Source organism: Coffea eugenioides, chromosome 2, assembly GCF_003713205.1.
Source record: "Coffea eugenioides isolate CCC68of chromosome 2, Ceug_1.0, whole genome shotgun sequence".
Classification (NCBI taxonomy): Eukaryota; Viridiplantae; Streptophyta; class Magnoliopsida; order Gentianales; family Rubiaceae; genus Coffea; species Coffea eugenioides.
The window spans coordinates 30,683,774-30,699,365 of NC_040036.1; the positions used below are offsets into that span (position 1 = coordinate 30,683,774).

Genomic DNA, 15,592 nt, shown 5'->3' on the forward strand with positions numbered 1-15,592 from the left:
AGTTCCAAGTTATATATTGGCATCTTTTCAAACTTTCCAGTCTCCAGTCTCAATTCTTTCTTTCTGATTACCATCTCACTACATATATAATATAACGGAAATTATACAATAAACACTTTCGACAATCTCTAATTAATGAATCATATCTTCTGATTCTTCACATCCTATGCTCATTGGTGATATTGGACTAATAGTTGACGAAATCTTTGGCATAATTGAAGAAATAATTGATTAATTACGACGTGCATGATCGCGAGCAAGAAAACTCTCTAGATGAATAGCAAAACATGTGTATTGAAACAATCAACAAGTGCACGATGTGTGTTGAAAATCTCTACATTATTTTTCAACTCTAAGGCCCTGTTTAATAATCTAATTCAACATTTAAATTTAATGGATTCAGATATTAATATGTTCAAAAGCGTTTGATAATTAAAAATTAAATATATGTATTAATTAAGTGGCACTGAATTTTTTAAACAAAATTTACTCCCAAAAATAAATGATGAACTATTCACTTATCTCTTAATATAAAATACACTCAAATGTATCAGATTTAGTACTTAAAAATTCTACATCTTAATAAATTCAAATTTTAAATTAGAGATTAGTTTTATCAAATGTACCCTAGGTAAATGTGTATTCACGTAAAATTAGGATCACAACATTGTCTTATAATTTCATAAAAGTGCACGATGGAATCCACGTGTTTAGACTTTAATCGCAGTCTATTTAAATGAGTACCCAAGCTAATGGTGACTTTATCACAAGGAACTAAAAATGGCAGTTCAAGGGTCTAGTTTTGTTAGCTTATTAATTTTAGCAAACTTCTTGTCTGTGAATGTACTTTCAGCTGGAAGTACTGCACCAAGCAATATAACAAATGCACTAAAACGGAGCAGTTTCCCACCGCGGTTCATATTTGGAGCAGCTTCCTCGGCATATCAGGTACATAAATTTCTTTGGAATGTTCATAAGCTACATTTTAACATGGGCTTAATCATGGTTTGCAAAACTAATAACATTGGTTTACTAGGGATTCATTCAAATTCTTAGTTGATTGGTAATTTGCAATTTTTCGCAGTATGAGGGAGCAGCATTTGAGGATGGAAAAGGCCCTAGTATTTGGGATACCTACACCCACAAATATCCAGGTTTCTTTCTATCTCTTTCCCATTTCACAAAAATGGTGTGTTCTGCAGTGTACTTTATTGTCTTGCCCAGCCTTTTAGCAGGGCCATGCTACAGCGGATAGGACGAACACCAGAACCAAAATACAGGATAAAAGAAAAAAGATTATGCTAGACTTTCGAGGTTATAAGAGTTGATCAATGAACAAGAAGCTTGAATAAGTTTGGGAGTTCCTTGATATGCAAACCTTGGCGAGGCAAGCATAACTTTAATATTAGAACATAGTATGCAAATTGGATTGAGGTTCGGCCTTAAAAAAATTATGAACAAAAAAGGGTGAAATATACACCCAAAAAAAAATTGAAGTGATTTTTATTTCTTAGCTAGCCTTTACACCTTTAAGAACACTATATTGGAACATATTTATCTCAAATTTTAAGGAGTTGGTTTCCAGAGATCATTTGTTTCTCCCTTTTCATTAAGAAGTTGACTATACTCCATTGGTGTTTCTCTATTAAGTTCACAAAAACTTTTGCATTAGTTTACAATAATTTTCCGCTCTAGGTTCTCCTTAATTCATACCTAAACTCTAATGGTATTAACGACTGCAGCCCATGATCTGAAGCTGTTAATTTAACTTAGGCCTTGGTGTTTATTAGACGAATTAAAATTTGGTGCTCTTAAACAAGAGAATTAAGATTTGCTATGACTGTCATACAAAATGGATGATGAATCTTGCTTCAATTTAAAACCCAAGAGAGCTTCCTTTTTTCCCTTTTCAGCAATGTTTTAAAAACTGGACTGTTAATTGAACCGTTGAAGTGAAAGGGTCGAGGTTCAACTGGTCGGACCGGTTCAACCCTGGTTCAATGAATTTTTTTAAAAATAATTTATATAAATATATATGCACAAAATAAGACATGTAATAGACTAATTTAATACTTTATATGATGAAAAGTTTACTATTTTTTAATAACTTGGATTTTTAAAAATAAAATTTTTAAATTATAAGTTAAAACAAAAAAATTTCATCTCAATTTCAATTATATCTAAATCCAACCCAAAAATATCACAATATTTTGAAATTATACAAAATTCACGTCTATGAGAATTTAGATATTGTGAACTTAAATTTTAATTTACGTTTTGGGATTTAGAGATTGCAATTTAAAAAAGGAAGTTTGGAGTTCGAAGGAAGTCAAGAGAATCGAAAATAGAAATGTAAACTTGATAAGAAACAAAAAATGAGATAAAAGTGAGTGGTTGTGGCATTAAATAATTTGGGTTAAAGAAAAATAATTCTTTTTTAACTTTTTTCAATTTAATGGACAAAAACAAAATTAAAAGATGGAAGAAAACATCAATAAATTAAAAATAAAGAGGTTTGATTAAAAAGGGAGTGACAAAAGAAAAGAGGATAGAGAGAGAGAGAGAGAGTTGAAGATTAAAAAGAAAGAGTATGAGAGAATGAGATTTTGTAAGAAAAATGGAAAAAAAGAAATATGAGTGTTGTTTTATATAAATAAGTTATAAAAAAAACTAATAAGATGTGATGTAATGGTACAACGGTTAATACATTGGTATTCTATTACAAAGATCTTGAGTTTGAATCTTGATAGCTGCATTTTGCAAAACTTTAAAAAAAAAGGGGGAGGGGGGGGGGAAGTTGAAAACCGGAAACCACCGGTTCAATCCGGTTCAGCGGTTTTCATGGTTCGACCGATTTTTTGACAAAGTCAACTATGACATAGAATCGGACCAGTGCCATGGCCGATTCGTGGTTTAATCGGTCGAACCGTCCGATCCGATCCGATTTTCAAAACATTGCTATTCAGTTTTCCCACATCAAGTAAGATAAAATTGATATTACGTTGAAAAGAAGAAAGAAACACATTTTGCTAGAAAGTGGGATGATTGATAAAGTGTTTGGTCAATTTATAGACGTGTCATTGATAGAGAACACTCTGACTTTGGCACAAAACTATGGCTACCATGAGAAATCGAATATTGTTTAAGGCCTGGGTCAGCCATTGCTGTTTCAATCTCCTAGACAAAACTGCAAAGAGTTATATTAGTTAATCTTAGTTTTTAGTCCACTCAGTAATTTTCTATTTCGTAGCAGACGGGACTGTCAGAATAGATTATGATTATTCTTGCTTGCATTGTTATCAAGAATCAATCAATTTTCTGACTCGTTGGCATCGTCAAAATTAAACTTAATCTACATTTCCACTCTTGCCTTAATTAGGGGCATGCAAACTTGACCCCTTTGAGTAAATGGCTACAATTGTTCTGACAAAGTATTGTCATATTACAAACGTAAGTTGAATACCGAGTATTTGATGTTTCCAAGCCAATTAAACTAGGTAAATGATTCAATTTTGTATTTCTTTTTCTTGAAAACACAAGGGTTTCTCTCAATGATTTCACTTCTTTTTCCCATCAGTCATGTGTCATAAGGAATCTAAGGGAACTAATAGGGAATGTAAAAAGAAAAAATGATGGGAAGTATTTCAAGCACTATATATTAATGTCTTGGTTCTTTTATACATCTGTAGAAAAAATACTGGATCGCAGCAATGGGGACTTGGCTGATGATTTTTATCATCGTTACAAGGTAACAATAATTTCATTGAAGAAGACGTACATGTAATTGGACGTTTATGCTGAAAAGATTAATCATAACTGATAAATCCATGTCTAATATCGATTATGACATGCAGGAAGATGTCCGACTAATGAAATTCATAGGTTTGAATGGATTCAGATTCTCCATCTCATGGGCAAGAGTTTTACCTCGTAAGTTGGTTGAATTTTACCGTTTCATTCAGCACCAGTCAATTTTATCATGTCATGTTCTCTAGAAGGAAGATAATCGAATGTATAAATGTTAAAACAGTGTTGTAATCCGGCTTCCACTTCTACGTACCTAATTATTTTCATCCACTTGGCATTGCATGTAGATTCGTACATGCTTAATAACAAAAGCATTAAGTTGACTTAAGGATGAATTTATAATGTTCTTTATGATAAACCCAAGAGTTAGGGTAGAAGATGAATAGCTCAAGACTTTAGATCCAATCTATAGTAGATTATCCATTATAATATTGTACCAAGTACTCGATGTACTAACATTTAAGTCTATCCAATTACTAATCCGGTCGAAGTTTTTTAAAAGGATTGTCTACAATCAAGAGGAAATTCAGAACACTATACGGAGTAATCTCTAGCTATATGAAGGTTGATAAGTTCCTCTGGCTGGATATTTGTAATAGGATCACCATCAACTAATTCAGTGATATAAAAATTCGTCAATAATTTTCTTGTCTACATCAAATAAAGTTTTTCAAATAGGGACAGCATATATGCATATACCTACACACACACATGTAGAAGGAAGATGACCGAATCTACAGAAGTTCGAAAGAGAGCTCTATTCCAGCTTTTATTTCTACCTGATAATTTTTTTCATCAACTTGGCTATTGTCATGTTGTGCATGTAGATTCATACACAGTGAATAACAAAGCACTGAGTTGACTTGAGGATCATTTTAGAAAGTGCTTATGAAAAAACCAAAACTTAGGGTATAACATGAATGAAATAGACTTTAAATCCATTGAAAATCCATTAAAAAATGGTACGCAGTACTAGATGTACATGTAATTGCAATGCATAAATTTATTTGGTAGATCTCATAAGTCAGCGACAAAAGGGTAATAATTAAGGGGCCTAGATTATTCCCTCAGGTAAGGGGAAAATATATAGCTTACACCCAAGCTATGCCTTAATTCAAACTTTGCCTACCTGATTGTCATGTTGTGATGTAGATTCATACACAATGAATAACAAAGCATTAAGTTGAAATGAGGATGATTTTATAAAATGCTTTATGACAAAAAAAGACTTAGTACAAGATGACTGAAACAACTTTAAATCCATTGAAAATCTATTAAATATGGTGCACAGTAGTAGATGTATATGTAATTGCATTACATGAATTTACTTGGTAGATCTCATACTTTGACCAAACCTCAGCGCCAAAAGGGTAATATATAGGCCGGCTTAGATTTTTCCCTCAGATACGGGGAAAATATACAGCTTACGCCTAAGCTATGCCTTAATTAATTCAAACTTCGCCTACTTGAGTGTCATGTTGTGTATATAGATTCACACATAGTGAATAACAAAGCATTAAGTTGACTAACCATGATTTTATAATGTGCTTTATGAAAAAAACAAGACTTATGGTACAAGATGAATGAAACTGACTTTAAATCTATTGAGAATCCATTAAAATATAGTATGTAGTAGTAGATGTATATGTAATTGCACTGCAGGAATTTATTTGGTAGATCTCATACTTTTACAAAACTTTAGTGCCAGAAGGGTAATATACAGGCCGGCTTAGATTATTCCATTAGGTAGGGGGAAAATATACAGCTTACACCCAACCTATGCCTTAATTCAAACTTTGCCTACCTGGTTATCATGTTTTGCACGTAGATTCATACATAGTGAATAACAAAGTATTAAGTTGACTTGAGGATGATTTTATAACGTGTTTAATGAAAAACCATGACTTAGGGTACAAGATGAATGAACCAGACTTTAAACCCATTAAAAGTCCATTAAAATGTGGACGCAGTAGTAGATGTATATGTAATTGCAATGCATGAATTTATTTGGTAGTTCTCATACTTTGACCAAACTTTAGTGCCAAAAGGGTAATATATCGGCCAGCTTAGATTATTCCCTCAAGTAAGGGGAAAATATATAGCCTACACCCAAGCTATGTCTTAATTCAAATTTTACCTATCTGAAGTATTAATTGCATGAGTTAATCCACCCCATAAACTAATCTGTTGAGTCAAATCAATTGTGACATCACAATTTATATGAAGAAGATACCCAAATTGGGGATGCATACTTATCTATATCTATACTATATGAAAAACACCAATATAATTTAGTGGTTCAATGATTTAGTTTTCACTTTCTAATGATACCCTCACTAGATATTCTAAAAGCTTTGCCATACTTCTAAATCTAAATGTCTTATTTTTACTATGTTGAGGTTATTTTTGTAATTTTGACTTTGTGGTTGTACTTTATAAATAGAGTTTGATTTAGAAAAGGTTTAGGTTTTACTTGAAAAATAAAATTAGAATTGTATTAGAGAATTTGTTCGATGATGAATTTCTTCTTAATCTAAATGTCTTTTTTTATTATTATTATGTTGAGGTTATTTTTGTAAGATTGACTTTGTGGTTGTACTTTACGAATAGAGTTTGATTTAGAAAAGGTTTCGATTTTACTTGAGAAATAAAATTAGAATTGTATTAGAGAATTTATTTGATGACAAATTTCTTCTAAATCTAAATGTCTTATTTTTACTATGTTGAGGTTATATTTTTATAATATTGATTTTGTGGTTGTACTTTATGAATAGAGTTTGATTTAGAAAAGGTTCAGGTTTTATTTGAGAAATAAAATTAGAATTGTATTATAGAATTTGTTTGACAATGAATTTTCTAAATTAAACACAAATACAAAAGAGAGTTCCTTTCAACTAGAAAAGCTCTGTATTGTGTTTCTATTGTTTCTTTTGCCTCTTTTCATTCTTTTGTGTCTTAAGAAATAGAAGATGAAATTGTAGTCATTTTTTATGTTAGGTAGATTAAACACTAAAAGTGAAAGAAAAGAAAACTAGAGATTCTATTCCTGCCATCCACTTATAAGGATAGTCTAAAATACTAATTAATAGCATGATAAGTAAAGTTACATATTTACTCGGATATTAGCATTTGCCTGTGTACATTGAGTTATGCTTCTACCTTCATTACTATATATTTGTTTTTGGACTGGGAGTTGAGAATTAGCATAATTTAAGTATAAGAACCCTTTTGAAAACACATTATATCATTTTTATTTTGTTTCTTTTTCTTTTTGGGTACAAAAAGGTATATTATGTTAGATTTAGTGAATATCATCCTTATGATTTTGAAACTTTCCCTTCCGAATTACTTAACACTTAATACAAGTAGTGAGTTATGGCCCCATGCATAAATTGGCACATCTCAACTCTTTTGCATCATTTACCAATTGAAAATTTTCTTCTCCACTTTTTATTGGTTTCCTTGCCCTATAAGGGGAAATTGGAAAATAATATTGGTGAGCAATTGTTAACCATCAAGTGAAAGATTATCTTAAATCTCAATCTAGAAAGAATGGAAGATGGAGTTTAACAAAAATAAATATTGAATATATCATATGGAAAAAAACTTAAATTCACTTATTTCCTCTTGGAATGGAACTATTATTGGATGGCTTCTGAAAGGCATCCAATACTAGAATGAAAGTTTCTTCAAATTGTTTTTAGGAATTATTACTATATACAAACAGGAGAGAGACTTTACGTTTTGGGAATACAACCATCTTTAGCATATAATCGTCTACATTGAGTACTTATACATTAAGTTTCTTAAGGAATAATTCTGGAGATGATCGTGGGTGTAGAATTCTCGAGATGATTTTTACAAACTAGGGATAATTTCAGAAACCTCAAAATAATTTCATTGACCTCCCTTGAGGTTTTGAAAATAACACTGACCTCCCCTCAACTGATTTTGGGACCCATTGCTGATGTAACCTCGAATGAATTTACTACTTTGCCCTTATGCATAAAAGGGTGATGAGAAACGAATTTCTGGAAAAATATAATTAGGTCATTAAATAAATCAACTAATTAAATGATATTAACTATAGTTCTATCTCTAATAAGCCAATGTAACTACACTTAAGAAATGGCACTAATTGATGCACCAATATGGACCCATTTTTTGTGATTGGACATGACTTCAGAGAGCAACACAAGGATAGTATTATACGAAGACTTGGAGAAGATGGAAAAATGGAGCAAAAAGAAGGAGAAAAGTATGGCTCCCCTCATGTTAAAATCTGCTGATTTGCATTAAGATTATTGACATGCTACCCACTCATGCTTTCGTATATGGTTGGCATTAGTGACAAACAATCAATGGTCATGAAATTTGGCTTTGCAATCCTCACTATCTGCCTGATTCATCTAGGGCAGATGGTGTTTGAAACTATCTTGGATTGCATCGATAGTTATGTAGTACTACAACTGCTACAATTATAGCAATTTCGAACTAATGTCAAGTGACTTGTGTTGCCTTACTAACTAGTTCAACTAATAAGTTGTTGCTTATTATCTCTTAGTAAAGTTATAGTAGTAGTCATCAAACAACAGTCATACATTTCTTCCAAATATAATCCAACTGACAAGTACTACTGGTTTACTTCTTACATAATCAGAAAACACTTAAAATTGTTGATACAATGTCGTGGCACTTTTACATTTGTTACGAGAGTTTATCCAATTGATTTTGTATTTTGGATGAATATAGATACAACACCTAGTGTGATATTTATGATGAGTATCATGTTAACTATGGCCTTTGGTTGTTCCAGCCTTGCCACTTTTTATTACCTCAAAATTAGATAATCACACTAAAAATAAATTATTTCTTGAGTTGCTTGAGCCGTTTATATGCTTTTGAAAGAAACTTAAAATATGGCCATTGCACTAGCCATTTGTGCAAAATGAAGCTTCAAGTTGTTGTTACTGCACTTTCCCTAATTGCTATTATACCTACTAGAATTTACTACTTATGTATGTCTTTTAATAGTTTTCATTATTTACTAATACAAGTTGTGGATAAGCAAAAAGGGCATATGTGGAACACAAATATCATCTCACTCCTCAAAATATTTTTTTAATGCTCATTTTTCTGACATGGGTTGATCATGTTACTACAACTATAAGTTCAGGGGAGGTTTCTGTCATTTTCAAAACCTTAGGGGAGGTCAATGAAATTGTTGGAAATCTCAGGGGAGGTTTCTGAAATTATCCCTACAAACTATGGAGAAACGAACAAAGATTACATAGACTAAAAGATCTCAAAAAATGTCATCAAGATTGGCACATGAATATCTTTAGACATTCTCTCACAATTTCAAGACCAATGTGAAACTTTCATTCTATTATTGAAATATAGAAAAATAATTTGAATTCATTTATTTCCTCTTGGAATGAAACTATTATTAAATGACTTCTGAAACGCATCCAATAATAAAATGGTAGTTTTTTCAAATGGGTTTTAGGAATTATTACTATATATGAAAAGGAGAGGGACTTTTGAGGAGAATAGTTTTCTATTACTATATATGAATAGGAGTGCGATTTTGAGGAGAATAGTTTTTTTATTATTCAAAGGAGACTTTGAACCTTACAAAAACAAAGGAGAAAGGTAAATACTTGAGAGTCGAACATAATGGACCAAACGACAATCTAGTTAATGTCCCTACCAATTGAATTAGGTCTTAGGGACCTTGAAGATAATAATTGTTATATGACTTATTACAAAGAAAAGACACGGAACTCATGACTAACACAACTGTCAATTGTGCCTACAAATAAGAATCAGTAAGGGCAAATTAAGTACTTAAAGGAAATAAATAATTTGCAAAAGCATATAAAATGATAATAAAAGTAAAATTTTACATTTGGAAATGGTAAGAAACAACCATCTTAGCATATAATTGTCTACATTGAGTAGCTCTACACTAAAGTTTCTATATATAACACTTTAGTTTTTATGTTATGAAATTCTTTTTAAAGTAAGTTTTCTCCCACAAAGAATTTTAAAGATGATTTTTATAAATTATGGAGAAATGAACAAAGATTACAAAGACGTAAAAAAATTACAAAAAATGTCTCAAAAAATTGCATCAAGATTGGGACATGAGTTGAAATGTCTTATACTGCTACAGTATATTACCTGTGGTGACCAAAACTAGAATCATTTTTCAAAATATCCCGATGCTGCTTGTGAATGTAGTTAATGATATTGTGACTGCTGTGAAATTTACACTTTACAGTAGCTTCATGGTCTAATGTTCCTAGAACAAAGGAGAATTGACTTTGTTCCTTGAATGAGGTATTGATCATTAATACTTTGAAGTAGTTTCGGTTTAGTTAGATACTGCTTCTCTTGATAGGGATTAGTTGTATCATTTCCTTCCAAGTTTTGGTCTGAGTGTATAGAGTGAGTCCAATTATATGTATACAGAACCTCTAAAGCAAGCCTTTTGTTTGATCAATAAAAATTTTTACTTTTGCCAAAAAAAAAAAAGAATGGGACATGAATTATCTTTAGACATTCTCTCATAATTTCAAGACCAAGTTGGATTCCTTATCGATTGTATAAAATGGGTCATGCACAAATTAACTTTGCTTACATCAAGTTAACTTAGAAAATACTAAAGCTTTTGAATTGTTTTATAAAATATCTAGAGGCCAGTGGTTCACCCTTTTCTCTATAATGAAAATTCTTTCTTTTATAAGTAATTTCATAAGAAAGCTCTAAAAATTTTGTGAAGAATATTTTGTGATAAAATCATTATTATGGTGAACATGTAATGTTGGATTTTTGAAACATCTATTTTTGAATAAACTTGGATCAATCTTCCCTCTCAATAATGACTAACTTTTACTATGGTTTTCCTTTGGACAAATGATAATAAGTTGAGTTTTGTTTTGATTTCATTGCAATATCATATTCTCTTATTAATATAGGAGGTAATGCTACAATAAAAGAGTCAATAATTTTGAAGTATGTAGGGTTTGTTTTATTGAAATTCAAAATTTGTTCATGTGTCATCCATCCAATTGTGATAGTGTATACACTGATAGTACATATAAAATTTACTCTAATAACTTTACAATTATGATACGTTTTGAAAGCGTAATGCTTAATTTTCAAAACTTGTGGTTATTCATGGAAAAGATAAACTCTAAAAAGAATAAGAAGAAAATGAGCCAATATATTAAGAGTTGCAATTTGACATTGTATTAGGATGTGTGCTACCATTGTGGGTCAATTGTTAGCAGTATAGATTGTTTTATTTTTGTCGTATAGAATTTGATGCTTAATGTATGATATTCTAATTGATATTAAATTCTTTTTGTACAAATTGTAACAAAACACATTACAATGATTCCTTTTACTGCTAATGAGTGTAAGCTAATGAACTTCTCTTATTAATTGAAGTCTTATATTTTGCTAAATAAGATATAACAATTGTCAAAAGATGGCAAGAGATTAGCATATGAAGTTTAGAATAGTAGGACATCAAAATAAGTGAATAAAAGTATTTCTGCCATCAAAATACTACAATTTCATTGAATTATAGCATTCAGACAAGTAAACCAATCGACCATTATTATTGTAACTATTTAATTTACTCTTCAAGTAGCGGTGTAAAAGAATTTGGAACATAGTGAACATTATATAAAGACAAGATTTTATGACTTGTGCCTAAAGACTTAAAATCAATGTTAGGAAATTGTTCAAAAAGACTTGTGGAATAAAGTTTACTATTTTTTATAAGCTAAAATTATTGTTCGGACAAAAAGACTGTGGACTACCGACGGGATGGGTTTGATTTAAACCTTTATGAAGTGTAGATTCATCATATGGTAGTCCATGATTATCAAAGGATTATTAATTTATATTTGAACATGTATATTAACCATTGGATGAGTGCTTCATTTAATTAACTTTAACTCTTCAAACAATTTCAAATTAATTATATTACAATTTGGTTTAATAAAGGCATCTTTGACTATTAAGCTTATTGATAATGCCTTAAACCCAAAAAGCAACAACTGAAACACTAAAAATTGAATTATTGAAATTGGAAGAAAATACCCAAATAAAGTACCCTTTACATGACTTTCAAAAATTAAAAACCGTGGAACATAAAAAAAAAAAAGATTTACTTTTCACTCACCATATTGGTTTTGAGCAAACATAACCATTGGTTCTGTTAGAGAAGTAGGTTGATAGCGTTGCAATACTTTAAATAGTTAAAACTTCTATTCTTGTAAATAATTTTAGGCGAATGATTATTTTAGTATGTATCATGAGAACAAATAATTACAATATGCAATGCATGTGCTGCTATACTAGTTATATATAAGAATAATTTTCCTTTTCATATATTGTCTGCAAATTTTTCATTTTGTCAAAAAATTCACTAGTTTTTCATTGATATACATAGACTTGCTTACTAGACATTATTGTAGTGCCTTGGAGCTAGACAACACATTAAGATTCAACTGCAATTATATAATTTTGCTGACATTTTTTCCGTTCTTTTTTAAATACAATTTTGAAAGATGGTAAGCTCAGTAAAGGAGTGAATAAAGCAGGCATAGCCTTCTACAACAATCTTATCAACGATCTACTATCAAAAGGTCAGATTCTTCATCTATTATGAAATCTCTCTATATTTTGTTTTGTGTGAACTCTAATATAGTGGTCAACATGAAAGTCTTTCATTTCTTAGCACCTATTTTCCCCAATGCATGAACAATATGCAATGCTCCTTGTGTTATATAAACGTTGTTAGTTAATCCCATTGCAGAGGACTTAATTAATTGCTTTCACAAAATGTGCAACTTTTAATATAACCTTTTATGACAGAAATAATCATTAAGAACATTAGGCATATCTTCGTTGAACCTTTTATCACTTTAAGAGGGCAATCTCCTATTTATATGCCTGTAAAGACTCTTATTGATTTTATGTATTTTAGATGATTCAAACCTTAAGAACAGTTTGAAAAAAATATAAAATATTTGTAGATGGAGATATTTTAAACTATATCGTACAGAAAAAATAGCAAATCTAAATTGAACAATTCAATAGTGAATGTACTTTAGTTTCAAAATATGGAAGAGGTGTCTCAAGAATTATGCAAAAACTTTATGGGAGGTAAATGTAAAATTTATATAAAGAATTGGCTTTAAATTTTAACCTCTCGTTCTTATGTCCCACATCTAATGTTTATTTCTGCAAACCAACAGGTATACAGCCTTTTGTGACACTATTTCATTGGGATGTTCCTCAAGTGCTAGAAGATGAATATGGTGGCTTTTTAAGCCCTCATATTGTGTAAGTGCAATTTTCAAGAAGCTACAAATACGTTTGTATTGTAACAACATAATACGACTAAAATTTTCAAAATAAAAAATTGACTAGCACAAATATCTGTTACTTTATTTTCTCTCCTAATATGTCAATTGAATGTCTAAATTCTGACAATAATAATTACTATATTTTTGCTGGCAGGAAAGATTTTCGAGATTTTGCAGAGCTTTGTTTTAAAGAATTTGGAGATAGAGTGAAGCATTGGAGCACCTTCAACGAGCCATGGTCTTTTGCCACTGGTGGATATGACTCTAGCACCATAATAGGCACTCTTGCACCAGGGAGGTGTTCAGCATGGATGAACAAAGGATGCCCAGCTGGGAATTCTGCAGTTGAGCCTTATTTGGTTGGCCATCACATTCTGCTTAGCCATGCAGTTGTTGTTAAATTGTACAGGGACAAGTACAAGGTGAAATTTATAAATTGCTTTGTAAGAAATCAAATTAGTGTGCTTGTTAAATTGATGAAAACTAAAAAAATCTTGTCATTTATTTATTGTGTCGCATAGGCATCTCACAAGGGTCAGATTGGGATAGTGCTTGTGACTAATTGGATGATGCCTTTCTCCAATCTGTCGGCCGATGTTAATGCTGCCCAACGAACCCTTGACTTTTTCTATGGATGGTGAGTTATTTTTCATCATGTAAAAGTTCTCTTCCAAAATAACCAAATCATAGTGAGGACTAGTAATTTGAGAAGTTTGCAGGATGAAGAAAAACCTTGCCCAAACAATCAAGTATATAGCTTATTCAATTAGGATAGAAATTTTGTATTGTACATTATTCATGTTTTATACAGTAATGTTCAAAATGATTTTGACTGAAAAATAATTTAGTCCTAATTCAAGCTTTGCTATAGAGTTATGTACCCTAGTTCTTAATTAGCTTGCAACACTAAAATCAGCTGTGGCTAGATTTTTCTTGAAAGGCATGTTGTGACTAGTGATTGTAAGAAATTTGTGATTAATTTCATGATTTTGGCAGGTTTCTGGATCCCTTAACCTATGGAGATTATCCAAAAATCATGCGTAGCATCATTGGAGCGCGGTTACCAAAATTCTCTCCTCAAGAAAAACTTTTGCTAAAAGGCTCCATAGATTTCCTTGGAGTAAATTACTACACTTCAAGTTATGTCTCTAATATTCATGCTGCTAACAGTGTCAATATTAGCTATTCCACTGACCTTAGCGTTAATCTCACAAGTAAGTCTCTGGACAAGCAATGATTATTTGAGTTCTCATCTTTTGTCAACAAATATTTGTGAATTAATGTTAAATCTACCTCAGTAACATTGTCTGGTTATCCATAATTTCACAGGTGAACGAAATGGAAAACTAATTGGAGCACCGGTATGTTTATTTTGAAAGAAATTAAATTTGCAAAACATGGATAAATCCACATAACAACATATATTTGATTATTTCATCCACATTATTACTTTGAGAAGTTGTTTTTGGAACCTATTTTTTTTTATTTTCATCTTCTTTCTAGTGTATAATCTTTTTGTCCATTCTATATATATTCTTTCAACAATTGACTTTAAGTTACTTATTTGCAGACAGGAGTAAGTATCTTTTACGATTATCCAGAAGGGCTTACAGATCTCCTTGTCTACACAAAGAAAAAGTACAACAATCCCGTCATCTATATCACTGAAAATGGTAATTAAAAATGATTACCATTATTATGTATACAATTCACTCGAGTGAAAAATTCACATGATTTTGTTGTTATTAATTATCAGGAATTGGAGATGCCAATATCCATACTGTAAAGGAAGGAGTGAATGATCCACAAAGGATACGCTTTTACCGTGGCCATCTTTCAGCAGTGAAGGCGGCCATCAAGTGAGTCTATAGGATATATTATAGGAAAAATAGTCAAAGAGGGATTATATAGAATACCACCCTGCATGCTGATTAGATTTTAAATTTTTTTCTGCTCGTATTTCTTAAAAATAAAATAAAAAAATTGAAGGACGGTGCAAATTAACGACTAATGAATATGTAATGATAATTTGTTTTAGAATTATTCACTTTATTACTTACACTTGCCATAATATATATTCGACTTTGATTTTTGCAGGGCAGGTGTTAGAGTCAAAGGTTTTTTTGCATGGACGTTCATAGACACATTTGAATGGGGCTCAGGTTACACCTTGAGATTTGGCATTAACTATGTTGACTTTAAAAATGGACTTAAAAGGTACCCCAAGCGTTCAGCACTATGGTTGAAAGGATTCCTCAAGTAAAGAATACGTACTAGATTTTCTTCTTAAGCATGTCTTTGACAGTGACTATGCTCCAAAGTCAATGAACTTTTAGGGTTTAATATGCAATTGAATTATTTATATTATAATAAATGACATCTTTATTATATTGATT

General features: G+C 31.0%; 1 protein-coding gene across 1 annotated transcript; it reads left to right on the forward strand.

Moving 5' to 3' along the window:
* The first annotated feature begins 780 nt into the window (after positions 1–780).
* On the forward strand, positions 781–15,459 carry LOC113762293 (furcatin hydrolase-like). Its single transcript, XM_027305677.1, has 13 exons — positions 781–948; positions 1,085–1,154; positions 3,690–3,748; positions 3,855–3,930; positions 12,396–12,473; positions 13,086–13,173; positions 13,351–13,618; positions 13,718–13,833; positions 14,193–14,410; positions 14,526–14,557; positions 14,767–14,869; positions 14,953–15,055; positions 15,294–15,459. Exons 1-13 carry the CDS (start codon positions 781–783, stop codon positions 15,457–15,459), a joined length of 1,545 nt encoding a protein of 514 aa, XP_027161478.1.
* Positions 15,460–15,592: the final 133 nt, after the last annotated feature.

Coding starts and splice junctions, on each gene's coding strand:
- LOC113762293 (XM_027305677.1), top strand. CDS start 781: ATGGCAGTTCAAGGGTCTAGTTTTGTTAGCTTATTAATTTTAGCAAAC. Junction 14,558..14,766: donor GAAAACTAATTGGAGCACCG/GTATGTTTATTT, acceptor ACTTATTTGCAG/ACAGGAGTAAGTATCTTTTA. Junction 14,870..14,952: donor CATCTATATCACTGAAAATG/GTAATTAAAAAT, acceptor ATTAATTATCAG/GAATTGGAGATGCCAATATC.